Source organism: Amblyraja radiata, chromosome 23, assembly GCF_010909765.2.
Source record: "Amblyraja radiata isolate CabotCenter1 chromosome 23, sAmbRad1.1.pri, whole genome shotgun sequence".
In the NCBI taxonomy this organism is placed as follows: Eukaryota; Metazoa; Chordata; class Chondrichthyes; order Rajiformes; family Rajidae; genus Amblyraja; species Amblyraja radiata.
In genome coordinates, this window is record NC_045978.1 from 15,508,991 (window position 1) to 15,527,227 (window position 18,237).

Below are 18,237 nucleotides of genomic sequence, written 5' to 3' on the forward strand. Positions count from 1 at the left end.
TGACGAGGTCCTTCTTTAGACTTATTTTTGGCTGTTGAGTCTATTTTGGTTGTTGAGTTTTTGAGTTGTCTTGAGTTGAAATGTAAGCTTTTGCAGCAACGGGGATCCTTCAGGCTGTGCTTTGGTAAGTCTGTACAACGTTGTACTGCAGAGCGTGAAGGATGGATCTAAATCAAATGTGTCCGCTTTGACCTGGCTGGCTGTTCACAGGAAAGGATATCCTGGATAAGATGCAGTCTTGCTGTACATTCATGGTGGGACCAGCAATAGATGTTGCCGCATGCAGGGCCAAACTTCATGTGAAGTCCAACATAGCATCTTGAGCCTGCACATACAATCAGATCAGCCAGAATCTCATTGAATACAACAATTCCTCCCGATTCAGAGACAGTTTCTTTCCAGCTGCTATCAGGTAACTGAATCATCCTACCAACAGCTGGAAAGCAGTCCCAAACTACTATCTACCTCATTAGAGACCCTTGAACTATCTTTAATCAGACTTTACTGGCTTTATCTTGCACTAAACATTATTCGCGTTATTCCCTTTATCATGTATCCACACTGTGGATGGCTCGATTGTAATCTTGTATTGTCTTTCCGATGACTGGTTAGCACGCAACAAAAGCTTTTTACTGTACCTCGGTACACGTGACAATAAACTAATTTCAAACTTAATTGTACATTCCCTTCTACCCCAGATAACCTCCCGCTCCATTGCTTATCAAGAATCTATTTCTACCTTCAAAATAAGTGACTCCGCTTCTACTGCTCTTCGATGAAGAGATTTCTAAAACTTCTCGACCCTCTGAAACGATAACAAACATCACTCAGCCCTGTCTTAAACAGGCAATCCCTTGTATATAAATAGTAACTCCACATCCTGGATTCTCCCACAAGAGTAAACATCCTTTCTATATCCACCCTATTAAAACACCACAGGATCCAGTATATGGTGTTCATTGTGCTGGAGTTATGTTGGTGTTTCACTCTGCAGCCCTCCTGAACTGGAGATGAGAAAAAGGTTCAGGGTATTTTTATAAACGCTATAATTGAATCTCTTATAATAGGCTGTTAAATGCTTAATTTAAATACAAATATTTAAAACATTTGCAACGGTTATTACATGATACCCTGGGAAGTGAAGCTCTGCTCTCAGCCTTGCCTTTCTTGATAGAGTATGAGAGTGTACTGGGGCAGGACCCCAGCAATGTGCCTTCTGCAGACTTGCTGTGTTTTGCCAAGTTCGAGTTTGGCCCAGGATGATCAGACCTCCCCCTGTATCTGGTCCGTACAAGAAGTGGTGGAAGTGATGAAGCCATGTCCAATCAAACCCACCAATTGTCCATACTTTTGAGGTTCATTCCCGGTCAGCAAGTTTATATAATAATGGTTCTGCATTGTGTGTTGCCTCTGTGGTCAGTTCCATTCACTTTGTGGAATTTTGGAAGCTGGGTACTTTGTGCAGTTGCTATTATTTAGCACCAGTGACCAAGCACGAATTTCCACATAAATTTGCCTTGCATTTTTAACTGTACCCATATCATTTTTTCCCCTATAATTTAAAAGTGTGCCTGTACAATCCTTAAAGCAGTGGTCCAGGAATCAGCTACGTTGACAATGCAGCGGAATTGCACCGAGGGCTGTTTAGTTCTTTACATTAAGCACTGCATTAGTCTGGACTATAATTTCAATGGAACTGAAGGATCTTTTCAAATACAAGCTGCCTCATCACTTAAAGTTGAAAAGCAAAGCAGGATCTGTGGTGTGACAAGTAAGCAGCGGACATCTCACCCAGAAGCTTTGCAATTAAGTAGATTGTTGGAAATCAAGGAGCAAGCAGACTAATCAATGATCTAACAGTTAATTCAATTAAACAGTAATATTCCTCAGTCTGGCATTGGAGGAAAAGCCTAGATTTTGTACGACTGGTTCTTTTAAGGGACTCTGCTCATTGCGCATATTATATCCAACATTAGGAAGACCGTGCAGTGGCAGAATTGTAGTCCTTTTTATCAATGGCATTTCAAACACAATTATATTCTGAATTTCCACCTTCAAGTGTTTATAACTTCAGAATTTCAAAATTAATTCTGCTTCAAGCTCTGCAATAGAAAGTGTCCCAAGCTGCACCTCCATGATCAATGTATCCTTCTTTGCATTTGGCAGAACATGTGGGAGTAGAAAGCAAACAGCTTTTCAGTTAGAAAATTGACACTGCTTTGAAGAGAGTAAATATCAGGATTAGCAAAATCCTCAATTCTCCTGTTTCCTTATGACACATGGGAGGCCATTCAGCCCATCCTGGATCCAACATTTCTAGGAGTGCACACATTCACTGTAATTCTCGCACATCCATCGCCTTTTCACTGTTTCTTCAGTCGCCCATCAAGCTAAAAATTTGCAGTGGTCAATTAACCTCAATCAGTGGTCAATTCCAGCGTGTCTTTGGGATGTGAAAGGGAACTGAAGCACCCAGGGAAACGCGTGTACACCACTCCTATCTGCCTGTTTGTGTACACCACTCCTATCTGCCTGTTTGTGTACACCACTCCTATCTGCCTGTTTGTGTACACCACTCCTATCTGCGTACTAAAGCAGTTTTCACATAGTCTCATAAATTCATTCAGTAATTTCTCAAGAGTTGAATGAAAGTTTGCTGCAACCATTCCTGCTGGCAAAATTGCAGTGACTCTTTAATCTCCTGTACAAATTAACCCAACTGATGTAAGAGTTAAAGCTGCAACTCTTAAAGTACTATAAAAAACATCAGCATCTATTGCACCAGCGCATGCAACAAAATGCATTATGTGAAGGAAGGAACTGGAGGTGCTGGTTTCCCTGCTAGTTGGCCTCTCTGAAGGAGAGAATGAGCGCCCACTGAACCTCTGTGATAAAGAATCTTCACAATCATACATTTTTGTTCTGAAATTATCACTGTAAATTGCAGAAATGTTGTGTTTGCAGGGGCTCTGCCAGCACTGGACATCTTCCCCTACTAGCCAAAGTCAACGTGTTAATCCTACTCATTTAAAGACTGTCTTCCAGTCTTTCGGTAATTGTTTTGGGGCAGTGGATGCCAAGCTCTTGTGGATTTGAAAAGTTAAATTGGTGTAACTCTCTGGGTCATTCACACAGGCAATTTTACACCATGGAGATGTTAGAACCCCGCGTGATGATTCCTTTCCCCTGCCCTCTTCCAGTAATGGAGTTGCTATCACCCACTGCTTTTTCTGAAAGGCAGCTAACTTCTCGGGCTATTTGTAGTGTATGCTTTACTACTTTCATTTGATCATCATTTGAGTGTGGAATCAATCTACGTGCTCATTCAATACCCGAGGCTGGTGAGTTCAGATTGAATCAGTATTGTGCATTCACTGTATTAACCCAGTCTAATAGAAATTGTTCAGCATATTGTGTATCACCCTAGGTTTGCACGTGACCTGATTTCATTACTCTCACAAATCTAAGTTCTACTTTACATTTGTGGTGTTCATTTTCTTTATCGGCCGTTAAATCACTTGCTTTCTCTGTGTTTGTTTATTGCCAGTGCAGGAGAAGATACATGCTCCAAATAGTCTCCTTATTTGTACAAGATTCCATGCACACTGTTTATTTTCAATAGCTGCTTTATCGTGAGCCTTGACAGTGATTGATGTGTGGCGTACCTACTTGTGACCTGTTGTGGCATTACTAGTTAGGAACAGCTTTGTATAGTTTGGTTAGAACTTCCCTGCTGTCAATTGTACATTTCCTACGTAAAAACATGTACTGATGGTGTGAGCCTAGTTTTTTGAATCTGCCAGTGGTCTGACACTTCTGCTGTTCATTGCCCATGTTTAATTCTGGAATGAATTGGGACATTTGATACATTGAAAGTACAATGCTATGTAAGTTGGTTAAAGTCCTGGTTTCTGATTTTTTAAATGATTCACAAACACCACATTTAAAAGCAAATGTAGTGGGCTTGCAAAATTACTGCAGGTGGTTGCTTAGTTGTATTATAAGGACCTGCTTTTCAAGCTGAAAAATAAAAGTTGCCTGCCTTTAAAAACACAATTTCTTTGATTCTAACGCTAGGGAAAATATTTAAATATATGTAATTTTTCTTCAGCAGCAGTTTTGTCTCTGAAGCGTTTAAGATCTTCTGACAGATCTACAATTACAAAGTACTCGGGAGACTGCCGTTGAAGGAAGGGGAACAGTGAGACATTTCAAATATTAGAAAAAGCAGGCCAACTTATTCAGAGGGTAGGTCGGGGAACATCCCTCAAGGAACAGACACCTTCCTGGCTGACCGCCAGTTATTCCCATTTGTCAGCTCACTGCCTGTCTAGTTTACTATCAGGAACTGGTCCGTGAAAGTTTCAAATTGTGCAACTGATCAGTTAGCGCCTACAAAACAGAATTACACTTATTAAATGGGTCTTGCTGGTTACGTTCTCAAAACTTGCGCAGGACAACTGGCCGGAATCTTTGTGGACATCTGCAACCTTACATTACTGAGGTTTGAGGTTCTCGATTGCTTTAAAAGGGCACAAATAATACTGGCACCCAAGAAAAGTAAGGTGATATTCCTCAATGACTACTGACTGATGGCACTAATGTTCATGGTGATGAAGTGCTTTGAGAGTTTGATTATGGCGTATATCAACTCTTACCTCAGCAAGAACCTGGACCGCCTACAATTCCACGATTGCTTACCACCTCAATAGATCAATGGGGATGCGATCTCTCTGGCTCTCCACTCTACACGACCACTCTGACAATAAAAGCACATACTATACATCAGGTTGGTGTTCATAGACTACAGCTCGGTGTTCAACACCATTATCCCCTCCAAATGTGTCGACAAGCTCAGGGAACTGGGTCTTTGCGCATCCCTTTGCATTTGGATCCTCAACTTCCTCATCAACAGAACACAACGGTATGAATTGGCAACAGCCCTTACTGCTCGATAACCATCAGCAGGGGCACCTCAAGACTGCGTGCTCAGTCACCTTCTCTGCTCACTCTGTACCCATGACTGTGTAGCTGAACACAGTTCCACCTCCATCCTTAAATTCCTTGAAGACCCCTCTGTTAAATGAATTACAGATAACAATGAGTCAGAGTACAGAAGGGAGATCGATCGTCTGATTGAATGGTGCCAAAACAACAACCTTGCTTTCAACCTCAGTAAAACCAAGGAACTGATTGTTGAGGAAGACCGAGGATTCACAAACCTGTCTTCTTTGATGGGACGGTGGTGGAGAGAGTTCAAGTTCCTGGATGTGTATATATCTGCCGATCTGTTCTAGACTCAGCACATCGACGCAATCATAAAGAAAGCTCATCAATGACCCTGCTTGCTTCGAAGATTTGAAATGTTGATGAATATTGTCTTGAACGTCTAAAAATATACAGTAGAGAGCATATTGATTGGTTACATCACAGCCTGGTTTGACAGCTCAAACGCCCCGGAACAAAGAAGATTACTAAAAGTGATGAACACAGCCCAGTCCATCATGGGTGCAGACCTCGCCACCATCAAAGAGGTGCACAGGAGGCGCTGCAGACTGGTGAAGGGTCTTGACCTGAAACTCCATTCCTTCTCTCCAGAGATGCTACCTGTCCTGCTGAGTTACTCCAGCTTTTTGTGCCTTTCTTCAGTTTAAACCAGCATCTGCAGTTCCTTCCTATACTCTTGAGATTGAGGTTGACTTCTGTTTTGAGGATTCTGAGGTGGTGATGAAATCTCGGTGTGAACCACAGACTGCGCTGTAGATGGGGTGAGTGGGTGGGTAGTTTGTGTGGTGGTGCACTCCTACAGCGGGCCTCTGTGCTGCTTATGAGTGTCCTCAAGATTCTCAAAAGCATCCCCGATATTCATTTCACTCCAAGGGGCAAGATGTGGTACTGCGGTTTGAGTTGGTGTACAGGCAAATTAGGAAGACAAGACCAAAAGAAAGTTGTGTATGAAGTGACTCGTTCCCAAACCTTTGACTGTCTGATCAGCTCTTCAAACAGATCCACTCACTTGTCAGTACATGTAAACCCAAGTATACCAGTATTAATACCAGTATTGAGATGTGTGGCCAGCCAGCCTATGTCCATACATGGAAGAGGCAAGTCACCAGGTTTGCAGCAGGTTCTTTCTCAGGACCAGCTCAAAATGGTTCCTTCAATGGGGATAAATTACCCTCCTAGGTGCTACCATCTCTTTCTACTTCCCATGTGTTGTAACAATACAGAAGGAGGCCATTCAGCCCAGATCAGCCCCACAGGAGTGCAATCCCATTTGTCATAATTGAGCCCGAGCTCCAGGAGCAGTGAAGCAGCAGCAGCATTATCTGTGGCACTTCTCTGCCACTCATTACGCGTCATATTTCCCCCTATCTTCCTTATAAATTTTTCTCTCGCCTTTTTGACCAATTACTAAAACCGCACCAACGGAGCAGACCCCTAGCTAGTATCCTCAGGACCACTGAGATAGAGGCTTTTGACCAATTGAATTATTATTTTCACATGGACAGTATCTGCATAAGGTTTATTTCTGTTTCTGTACAGACATTAATAATGTGTGAACCATTTGGAAATCAGTATCTGATTCCACATGTTTTTCTTGCCCACACAAGATGTCAACATACTTTATGCTTATGTAACCACTGCTTAAATTATCTCAAGGAATCTAATTTAATTCATTCAGAGATGTTTCTTTCTCATTCTGTTCCTACAATAATCTTCTTCCTCACTCTGTCCCTCCCCCAGACAGCTAGCAAAAATGGGCCGACAGAGAACGAAGCCAGGAGATCGGAGGATGGTGAGGATAAAAAGCTCAACAAATCCCAGCAGCTGAAACAAGTCTTCAAAGAATACGGAGCTGTGGGAGTGGTGTTTCACACTGGGATATCACTGACTTCACTTGGAATCTTCTATCTGGCTGTTTCAAGGTGAGTCTGGCAAAAGACCCTCATATTCTGAAAGAGTTAAAATTATATACATGGAATTCCTTCCTGTGGCCCAATTCAGTGTTGGCATCAAGCGCCCAACTACACTAACCCTACACTGATCTCATTTTATTTTCCACCCCTCTCCCCATTTCCCATTTATTTCCTCCACCCCGCTACACTATCAACAAGTTACATCGGCCAACACGTCTTTGGGACGTAGGAATACAGAAGAACCGGGGGGAACTCACTCAGTCACAGAGAGAACACCCAAGCTCCATACTAACAGCACCAGATGTCAGGATTGGACCTAGATCATTGGACCTATGAGGCTGGAGCTCCACCAGCTACACCACTGTGCTGCCCTTAATAGTATGTGTCAGATGGGTGGTCCTGTTGTCCACCACAGTTAACATATCAGAACTGTGTGAGGATATGGGGGGTTTTCTTCTCTGCGCACTACATGTTGGTTTACTATATAAAACAAATTAAAATCTCTTCTGTCCTGATGTGCTTAATGACTCTGGTTAAAAGCTTCAGTTTAAAGTTTAGCTTATAAATTGCCACTTTGTGCTTAAGCCGTACAGCAATTAAGGGAACTGGGATTTGGGGAGTTGATATCAGATGCATGTGATGTCCTATTTAATATATCACTCTAATATCCACATTATAGCAACAGAAGATGTATATGAGTTGTGGTGGCGCAATGGAATAGTCTATTGTGAGCTTCATGGAACTGTGAGGTAGCGACTATCTGCTGCACCACTATGGAATAAATTTTGGAAATGCCCAGTGTGATAACTTTCCAAATATTCCCCTTTGCTGCCGTCTCCTAATGAGCACTGATTCAGTCGGGCATTTTTATGCCAAATGGCTTGGGTAATCATATAGAAACTCTAGCCTGTTAAATGCCGTGTGTGTTGGAACTGAAACTGAGCCTCCCCTCATCCTCATGTTGAAATGGCAGGAGACATTAGCCAGTTATCCCCAGCTGTGTTTAGCTAACGTAGCCTAGGTGAGTGTCTTGTTTCAGCAAGTATTGTATTGTATCACAAGTTGCTGACAGCATCAGCATACTTAAAACGCACACGTAAGGAAAAGCCGGCAGCTGGTTCAGGTTTGTTGCAGAGACTGGAACTGTTATTTGGAGGGGTGGGATGTGGAGTGATGAGTAGATACTTGGGGCAGGGTGGGGTGAGATTCAGTCGGTGAGTAGGGGTTTGCACAGTCGGAGAAGCTGTTGGGGTGAGGTTCAGAGAGATAACCCAGTGAGAATAAGAATTTGTTGGAGAGGCAATGTAGAGTTTGTGGTCCAGGATCTGTCAGATGTGACAGAGAGATGAAGTAATTTGCGTCAATGAGGTATATGGGGGAGAGGGAATGCCACATTATTTCCAAATGTCAACAGGGGCTTGAGACAGAGTGGCGATGAAAATGCAAGGGTTTGGACATGGTGGGATGAAGGAAAAGAGAAAATATACATAAACATACTATTAAGAGCAGCACAGTGATCCAGCTGGTAGCATCCTGGGTTCAATCCAGACCTTTGGTGTTGTCAGTGTGGTGTTTGCATTCTCCCTGACAGCGTGGGTTTCCTCACGATCCTTGTTTCCCCAGGAAGACTACGCATATCTCTGACTCCTTGCAGCAGATCTAGTTAGGTTGGGTCCTTTATTGCCAAAGCATGCATGATCAGTTTAATGAAGGGCTGCCTCATCGGCCAAGGCTTTGTGTCAGCCATGTATGTACAACAATTGTACACAAGTGACTTCAAAGTTTGTATCTTGATCCATTGACGTCACTGCGCATTCTTGATGATCATCGTTTGTGCTTGCCATACTCAAGGAGACTGAACACAAAAAATCTGGAAGTGAGTTACTGACAGAGCAAAAACGCAAAGGCTTCCAGTGATCACTCTTTGACTAAATTTGATTGTGTAGCACATAGAAACATTGCATCAAATGGTAGTTTTATTTTAGCCCAAATATTTATCTTCATGTCTTGACCAGTGTTCTATTAATTGAATCTATGACTCTATAATTAACGTTATAAAATCAGTGGATAGCAGGATATTCATTTAATTAAGTTGCATGGTAGCCTGTGAACGAAGTTAGCTGCCATGTTCGACTACAGAATATAATTGTGATTTCAAAACTAGTGCATCGTTCGTAACCATTTGTGGAATAAATGTTCTTGAAGATAACACAAAGCTGGAGTAACTCAGCGGGACAGGCAGCATCTCTAGAGAGAAGGAATGGTTGACATTTCAGGTCGAGACCCTTCTTCAGATGAGCAGGGTTTAAAATATTTTTATTTGTATTTAAAATACTAGTACTTTCTTCCTCTAATAAAATCTTATAAATGTACTAAATGGATTAACACAGTGCAGATGTAAAACTAGCTTTAAACAGTTTTTAAATGCAGTACTAGTTTTAAAACACAGATGTAAAAATCTATGTATAGACAATATGTGCAGGAGTAGGCCATTCGAGCCAGCACCGCCATTCAATGTGACCATGGCTGATCATCCCCAATCAGTACCCCGTTCCTGCCTTCTCATCATATCCCCTGACTCCGCTATTTTTAAGAGCCCTATCTAGCTCTCTCTTGAAAGCATCCAGAGAACCTGCCTCCACCTGAGGCTGAGAATTCCACACACTCACCACTCTCTGTGAGGGTCTAATGATGGGAGGGTTGTTGAATAGGTGAAAATATTAGTTGCTATTCAAAGGAATCCGAGGAATACAAATCTATTTTCCATCCCAATTCTATCAGCACAATTTTGCTGAGCTGATTTCCAGGAATTTAGTAGCCATTTGGTGGCCATTTTCAGAAGGGTTAGATAATAATACTGCATATTTTAATTCTAATTCAATGTTGTAACAGGATAGAATTCGTTTCCTTCATTAATCGTACGTTATGTCTTGCAGCATAATTTATTCAGAGCAGTTAGTTCATCAATTCAGAATTTCACTATTTTTTGCATTTTAGACTTGTCAAGACAGTTTTAACTTTGATATGATAATATCTTCCTTGGAATGCCTTGGTTGTTTTGCTACATTCTATTCACTCCTGCTAAATCAAATGTCTGTCTGTTCTGGTAGGAAGGCATGTGGACTGCATCACAAGATATGTGAAACTCTACACATATTGCTAGTTTGGAAGAAGCCTGATTTTAATCATGATGGGAGGATCTATATTGCTCTAGGCAATAGTGGTGATAACTGCACAAGAAACTAAAACTTCGGCACATTTTATCTGGTATTTTTTACAGACTTTAGCTCTCAATATATTAAAGATAATTTAATTGGGACACTGGTTGCTTATATTCAGCTTCTTTCTGCTTGAAGACATTTCTGTCAATTCTCTGCTTTGTTCTCAATCTGTTCCCAGCCACCAAAGGGGTGGTGCTTGGGAATCTTTGCCAACTGCTATGGAAAGAATAACAAAGATTGCTTCCCCTTCATTTCCAACCCAATTCACACTGGTTTGAGTGGGTTAAAGATTATAAGCTAAATAATCATAAGGTCGAGTCATTGCGACTCATAGCCTGGGGCTTCTGAACCTCATGCTACCCTAAGTCCATGATTTCTTTTTAAGCTCTTTAACAGTGACTGCATCTCATCAGAGCTGGAATAAAAGATGCTTGTGACAATGTTGCTGAAAAAATGAGCATTTTCCAGCAGTTATTCTACCAGATTGTTAGACTATTGAGCTGTGATTTAATTTATTGAATCCATTCTCTTCTTTTCTCCCATTCTATCCAAAAATTAAACAAACTTACACTTCCTTGAACAGGTGTTTCAGAGCACAGGGCGGCAGGGGTGGAGTTGTTGCCTTACAAAGCCAGGGACCCGAATTCAATCCTGACTACAGGTTCTGTCTGTACGGAGTTTGTACGTTCTCCCTGTGACCCGCCTGGGTTTTCTCCGGGTGCACTGATTTCCTCCCACACTCCAAAGATGTACAGGTTTGTGGGCTAATTGGCTTGGTAAAATTGTAAATTGTCCCTAGTGTGTAGGATAGTGCTGGTGTACAGGGATCACTGGTCGGCGCGAAGTTTAGGAGAATCCTCTTTGACATGCCGAATCTCCGTAATCTTCTCAGGAATTTGAGTCGCTGATGTGCCTTCTTTACAATTGCATCGATGTGCTGGGTCCAGGAATGATCTTCTGATATATGCATGTTCAGGAATTTGAAGTTATTGACCCTTTCCAGCATCGTCCCGTTGATATAAACAGGATTGTGGGTCCTCATCCTTCCCCTACCAAAGTCCACAATCAGTTCCTTGGTCTTACTGATGTTGAGAGCCAGGTTGTTGTACTGGCACCATTTGGTCAGTCGGTCGATCTCACTTCTATACTCTGACTCGTCCCCATCTGTGATTCGTCCAACCACAGTGGTGTTATGGAGGTAATGGCATTCCAGCCCTGCCATAGTTGCTAAACATCCGTCTTATCCTCCAGCTTAGAGCAGAAGTCCCTTTTGGCCTTTTTGACGGCCTTACCAAGGTCGTATCTGGACTTCTTATAGACCTCTCCATCGCCAGACCTGAATCCCCGGGATCTGGTCTTCAGAAGAATGCGGATCTCATGGTTCATCCAAGGCTCTATATTCTGCTCAAAATGTCAGGAATAATATAAAATATCACTATAATGGATATTATAATTAACATCAGTGAGAACCATTTGAATTGAAAGTGTCTTTGATCATGACTGTATACTTTTAATTGTATTCATGTTACTGCCTACATCCATATCAAAGCATGCAGTGTGTGCCCCTTAAGTCTAAAGTGCCAACTCTAAATAAGCTATTAATTTAAGAGCAACCAAGTCACCAATAGGTAATTCTGCTTGTTTCCATACCACAGATTGGATATAACGCAATTCTGATCGGCTACCAGAAAACTACTGTCAAGCTACTTTTGAAATTGATCAGCAGAAAAAAAGCTGTCTTGCTGAAACAAAAAGTTAAAGGGAGAAAATGTTTCAGTTTAACCTCCCCATAGTATTCGGACACCATTATCTCTTAGAGCACAACTGCTACTTTACAATACAATACAATTTATTTGTCATTTGGACCCCGTTGAGGTCCAAACGAAATGTCGTATCTGCAGCCATAAATTACAAAACGAAAAAGACCCGAGACACAGTTTACACAAACATCCATCACAGCGCTGTGATGGAAGGCAAAAAAACTTATCTCTCCACTGCACCCCCCCCCCCCCCCCCCCCCCCCCCCCGATGTCAGAGTCAAAGTCAAAGTCAAAGCCCCCGGCGGGCGATGGTGATTGTCCCACGGCCATTAAAGCCACGCCGGGTGATGCAAGGCCGCACACCGGGTCTAGTTGTTGGAGCCCCGGCGGGCGCTCGCAAAGTCCCGCGGCCATTCCAAGCCGCGCGGGGCGGTGATGTAAGGCCCCGCTCCAGGTGCTCTTCAACCCCGCAACTCGGGCGGGAGAAGTCGCCGTTACGGAAGCCCCGAAAAGCGGTCTCCCAGCAGGGACCCGCGCTCCCGGTGTTGCCGTCCGCCAGACCCGCAGTTGCAGCCTCCGAATCTCTGGGGGTCGGGCCGCAGCAGCGCTCCACCACAGCTCCACCCGCTCCGGACTCGGCCAGCTCCGCGACGGTGAGTAGTCCGCAGCTCCGCAACTGGAGCCCCAGGTCATTCCTGTTGGAGGCCGCTCCACGTTGCAGCCCCAACGACAACAGAGTCCCGACAAAGAAAAGGTCGGGTCTCCCGTGCAGGGGAAAGATTTTAAAGTTCCCCCCCCCCCCCCCCCCCCCCCCCCCACCCATACCCCGACAAAAAACATTTAATAAAAACTACATAGAAACGAGACAAAAATAATAAAAAGACAGACGGACTGCAGAGGCCGCTGCTGACGAAAATCGCGCCGCCCACACGCATGAAACTGACGAGCAATCTACACTGGCAATTACACTTGTGCAATGATACTCGATAAACAATGTAACACACAGCCTTTAGTACTTTTTGCTTCCAGTAACAAAAATACACATAGCTATTAAAAATACTTTTTATTCGTGAAAACCCAGTGGGGTTATAAACTGTCATTACGAGTCTGAAATGCTCTTGCCCACTAATCCCCATTTGCCATTGACACAATTGTTTTCCAGCATGATTTTCTATAACACAAAGTTCCTTAAGAACACAACTATCGCATTGTAGCAGAACTCCCTGTGCTACAATCACAGTACAAATTATATCATGTGTTTTATAACATATTGTGTTTGAATATTGTGGCAAGTAAATCTGAGCTGGTTTCGTTAACTTGGGAGCACTGTTCTTTCTCATGTTTATTTCAATCTAACTTCCTTTCCTGGGACTTCATCGGCAGAATCTTTTCACATTAATTAACTTAGCTTTCATTGTTCCATTCCCACTCTAGCTTGGTCAACAAATTAAAACTGTCTTTTAGTTGCAAATCATCCTTTATGTGAATAAAAGCAGCTGACACAAAGTTCCCTGAGTCGGAAAGACCATAGAACCAACTGCGTAGTAAATTTAACTGAGGAAGAGAAAAATAGCAGGCTCTGGTTAAAGTTTTGTTGTGCATTTTAACAGGGCAGTGTCTGATCTGGAGTCGTGCGTTGACACAGAGTGGTTGAAATGAGAAATGTTCTATTACTACTTGAATACAAAACTGATAAACATAAAATAAGTGAGTTAGGTATATAATAAGCACTATAACTTAGAAATGTTATATTTGGTAGAGGGAGATTGTGCAACAGGGATCTACTGCAAATCGGTAGTGAAACGTGACATTGTACTTATAGTCTAAGCATTTAGATGAAAGAAATCCGAGACATTTTATCGCTTATCAATATAAAGTGATAAGTTTAGATTGGTTTAATCCTTGTTTTGAGTTACATATTTGAAGGAATCCAAATTCACCCATTTACATCTATAATGTAATTGCCTACATTGCCTTACTGAGGAAATAAAGCCCAATTTGTATTTGAGGTTTTGAGGAGGGTAAAATGTAAAAAGTACCAAATCATAGAAATGAGGACTGAAACACTGCACTAGTCAAGTATCTTCACTTTTTGCAAATAGGGAGGTCTGCCAGTAACATTTAACATTTTAAGTGCTTACAAGTACTGCATTAATTACTGTCATGGAACAATCTGTAATTTTATTAGCTTTTAAATTTTCCTGTTACATTCCAATTATTAAGGCCTAAGAAAAGGTTCACAAATCTGGATAATAAATATGTATATAAAAGATCAGTACATCAAAATAGATTGTGTGCAGCAGCACATCTTTCTTTCTATTCCCCTGCCCATCAACCAGTTCCTTTCCCATGTTCCATCTACTCGTTTCCTTCCCTTTCAATTCCAAATCCCCCCCCCCTCCCCCTTACAACACTATCCCTCCCAATGGTTCTACATTTCACGCTCCATCTTCCTCATCTGCACTTTCGTCTCCCCTTCACCTCCAGACTTGTGTTACAATCTCCACCCACTTGCCAATGACCCCATCTCATCTGCAATCAACTATCACGTGCAAGCTCTAACATTGCCCTTTCCTCTCCTTGCTTTTTCCAGCTTTCTCCCCTCCACTATATCAGCCTGATGGAAGGTCCTGACCCAAAACGTAATCTGTCTTGAGCAGCATTTTGTGATCAAAATTAATTAAATTAGCTCCAAGTTTAATAAAAGCATGTGCCTTTTACAATGGAGATGAGGAGGAATTTATTTAGCCAGAGGGTGGTGAATCTGTGGAGTTCATCGCTCCAAACAAGACATTGAGCATATTTAAAGCTGAGATTGATAAGTTCTTGATTAGTAGGTTCATATAAGGTTATGGGGAGAGGGCAGAAGAATAGGAAGGGGGGGAAAATAGGTCAGCCATGATTGAATGGCAGAGGAGACTTGATGGGCTGAATGGCCTAATTCTGCTCTTATGGTCTGTCAGAATCCTTTAAAGATTTCTAATCATAAGACAAGACACTGGAAATGTTGCAAGTGTCAGAGACACCGTCTCTCCACAGATGCTGTCTGCCTTTCTGTGTAATAAGCAGTTTTTATTCTATATCATTTAATTATCCTGCTGCGTTACATAATGTATTGTTATTTGATAAATGTTTTTTTTTTCCCCAGTGGTGTGGATGTAACTACAATCCTTTACAAAATGGGATTTAATGAAACAGTGGTGCAGTCCAGGATGGCAGCTGGAACCAGTACCTTTGTAATAGCCTACGCCGTCCACAAGGTCTTTGCCCCAGTACGAATGAGCATTACCTTGGTTTCGGTGCCACTATTAGTGAGGTACTTTCGCAAGATGGGACTTTTTAAAACTTCTCCTTCCAAACCATGAAGAACTACCGAGGAATCCCGTTTAAGACACAAGGATAGATGTGAAGTATGAGTATAGTACAGTGGAAACCTATCCTGTGGTCACCCTCCCAGCCTCAGGCATGTTCACTGCTTGAAATTTATTGGCATTAAATGCTGAAATTGTCTTAACTTGAGCACCATGCAGGGAACAGCAGCTGCTGGGTAAAATTAATCCTGGTGACAAATTCCATGTGGCTAACCTGCAATTTATGGTGCTTGTGACTATATTTACAAGTTACACAAGGTACCATAACGATGTCAAAAGGACAATCTGAATGGAGGGAACAGAATTGCTTGCTTTACCATGATTCTTGAAGACTAAAAGGAAACTGCAACAAGTTTAATTCTTCGCCAATGCCAGGTAGTATCCAGCAATGTGATAATACAGTTGGGCTGCAGGTTACATCACTGATTAAATCTTGAAGTACTTAAAGTGAAGCACCACTTCAAAGGATACACATGTACCCTTCAAAGCCATTAAAATTGAATTCCTTGATCTATGGATTCCTGACAGATGATGCTTTTGCTGCAATTTCTCAGAGGACAGAAGGTTAACTTGAGTTATTGTTTAAGTCCAGTGATCTCAAGTAGTCATGTAATTGTGTTAACATGTAATATTACATGTGTTGACCTATCGTGCAGAAATGTGAGATAATTACTTTGATCACAAATTGTCAACTTATTAGTTTGGAAAAGTTAGTACATGCAAGTTTTTGACCCACATGGTCAAATGTCTTTATTGTGCATGTTTTTAAATCCACTTACTGCATTGGTTTTTTCATAAACATTTCCATTGATATAGGAAAGTGACTGATATGACACCAAAGTTCTTTTAATATTAGCATATCAAAAAGATAAAACAAACAAATCTGCAAGCCTTATTGAGCCATTTCTGATAAGTAAGAAGTATGGTTAAATTACTGGATGATCAGCCAATGATCTGGACATCATACCAGAAGCATGAACCAAAATCAGACAGGGAATTTAGAGTAAATCTGGAATTTAAAATAATTGTTAAAGCTCAATCTTGTTCACCAATGCTCAAGGAAAACACCATCCTTACCTGATCTGGCCTAAATGCAACTCCAAAACCACCCATGTGGTTGATTTGTTAAACTGCCTCAATTTAGTGGCAATTAGGGATGGACAATAAATGCAACATCCAGATCCCATGACAAAAACATTAGTAATATTAAACACCAATTCCTATTCTTGCAGTCTCCAGTCCTTCAACCAAAGTACATTGACCTTTTTGGAAAATAGACTACCAAGCAAAACTTGAGTCAGCCTTCACATTTAACTGCTGCCGACACTAATCCAGAGGGCAGCACAGTTGCTGCCTCAATGCCAGAGGCCTGTGCTCAATTCTGACCTCAGGTGCTGTCTGTATGGAGTTTGCATGTTCTCCCTGTAAATGCACAAATTTCCTCCCACATCCCAAAGACATGCTGGCTTGTAAGTTAATTTGCCTTAAATTATCCTTAATGTGTAGTGAATGGATGAGAAGGTGGGTTAACAGAACTAGTGTAAATGGCGATTGATGATCAGTGGACTCTGGGCTGAAGGGCTGCACCACTAAACATTAAAACAGAATTAGCAAAAAATAACCATTTCATCCATCAGATTCACCAACTTGGGTGATGGCTAACTGTCAATTCCAAACTACTTTACCTGGCTATTTTAAACAACCAACACAAATCCTCAAGTTGCGAATGGTCATACCGGAAGTGTTCTGGCTTCAAGCTTTAGTGGGAGCTAATAAAGGCACATTAAATGGCTGAAGTATCATGGAAACTATAACACTTAAGAGTACAGTGGGCAGTTTAAGATTTCTTTGCATCTCAAAAAATAGAATAGTCAACCATAAACCTGCCTTCATTTCAAATATATATATTTTCCCTTCCTGTCTTCTCCAGGATCAGAACTGATGGTCCATTCGTTCAGATTTCTTTTATCATTGCCACTGACAAAGAATAATTTTCAGACAGCACCATAACTAAAACAACCATGGCATTTGTATTAAGGGATTATAAGTCAAGCACATTAATAATTGCGAGTCTGAAACAGCATGTTGTACGAGCAATAATCTCAGAGTAATTAAATAATGGCATAACAGCACCTAAAGAGCTCGTGAAACACTCTAGGATTTCACTATGCCTTTTAAATAAATCTGGTGTTTGGACTTTAAAATTAAAGTAGCTGACCTTGACAGTTCAATAATATTGGCAAGGCAAATACTTAAGCAATGGTCAAATCAAGTTTGTTGTACAATGTTTTTATTTATATCCACTTTGGTGAATTGGCATCCTATCAAACTTTGCTGTTTGTATTGTTTACACAAAATCAAAAGCAAAAAGAAATCATTTGTTACTAAAGCTTTATTTTCAAAAGTTGACTGGTTTGAAATACAAATGAAACTACCTGTACAGTAAATTTATATTGTGAACGGTATAAATTTGAAAGTGTGGTATCTGTAAATAAAAGTTCTCTTTTATTGAAATAGTGTTTGGCTATAATTTTGATATTGATTTCCTTCATGTTGAACAAAGATTTTGCTGTAGATTAAATGCAAAAGGCAGGTTTTAGACCAATTTATAGACCACAGACCCTCATTTACATTTTTAGTGCAATGTCAATATTGCTTTAAGATTCAATTTATGATTCATGTACCTTTTCATGAAATTAGGAAATGGATTACATTTCACCAAGTGAAAGCCAATGAGTTTTAATTTGACAATAGATTTATGTTTACTAGACCAAGTGCAGACCCACTGGGTCTGTTCCCCCAACGTGTGGTTGCAGGGGGATGGCATGCGGCGTCACACACTAACTACCCCCCCCGCACACACACTAACTTCCCCCTTTGGCGCCTCGAGACAGAAAGGGGGGGAGAGACAGAAAGGGGGGGAGAGACAGAAAGGGGGGGAGAGACAGAAAGGGGGGGAGAGACA

The 18,237-nt window shown here is 41.5% G+C and overlaps 1 protein-coding gene across 3 annotated transcripts in view; it reads left to right on the top strand.

Moving 5' to 3' along the window:
- Positions 1-17,786, top strand: part of fam210b (family with sequence similarity 210 member B) — a 47,367-nt gene extending 29,581 nt beyond the window's left edge. For 2 of the 3 annotated variants that reach the window (XM_033041597.1, XM_033041598.1), the window contains exons 3-4: positions 6,748-6,929; positions 15,050-15,614. In XM_033041597.1, the coding sequence (XP_032897488.1) occupies positions 6,748-6,929; positions 15,050-15,266 (399 nt within the window). In that variant the 3' untranslated portion in view covers positions 15,267-15,614. Of the gene's footprint in view, positions 1-6,747; positions 6,930-15,049 lie in introns of all 3 variants that reach the window. The other variant, XM_033041596.1, reaches the window with a different exon arrangement.
- Positions 17,787-18,237: the final 451 nt, after the last annotated feature.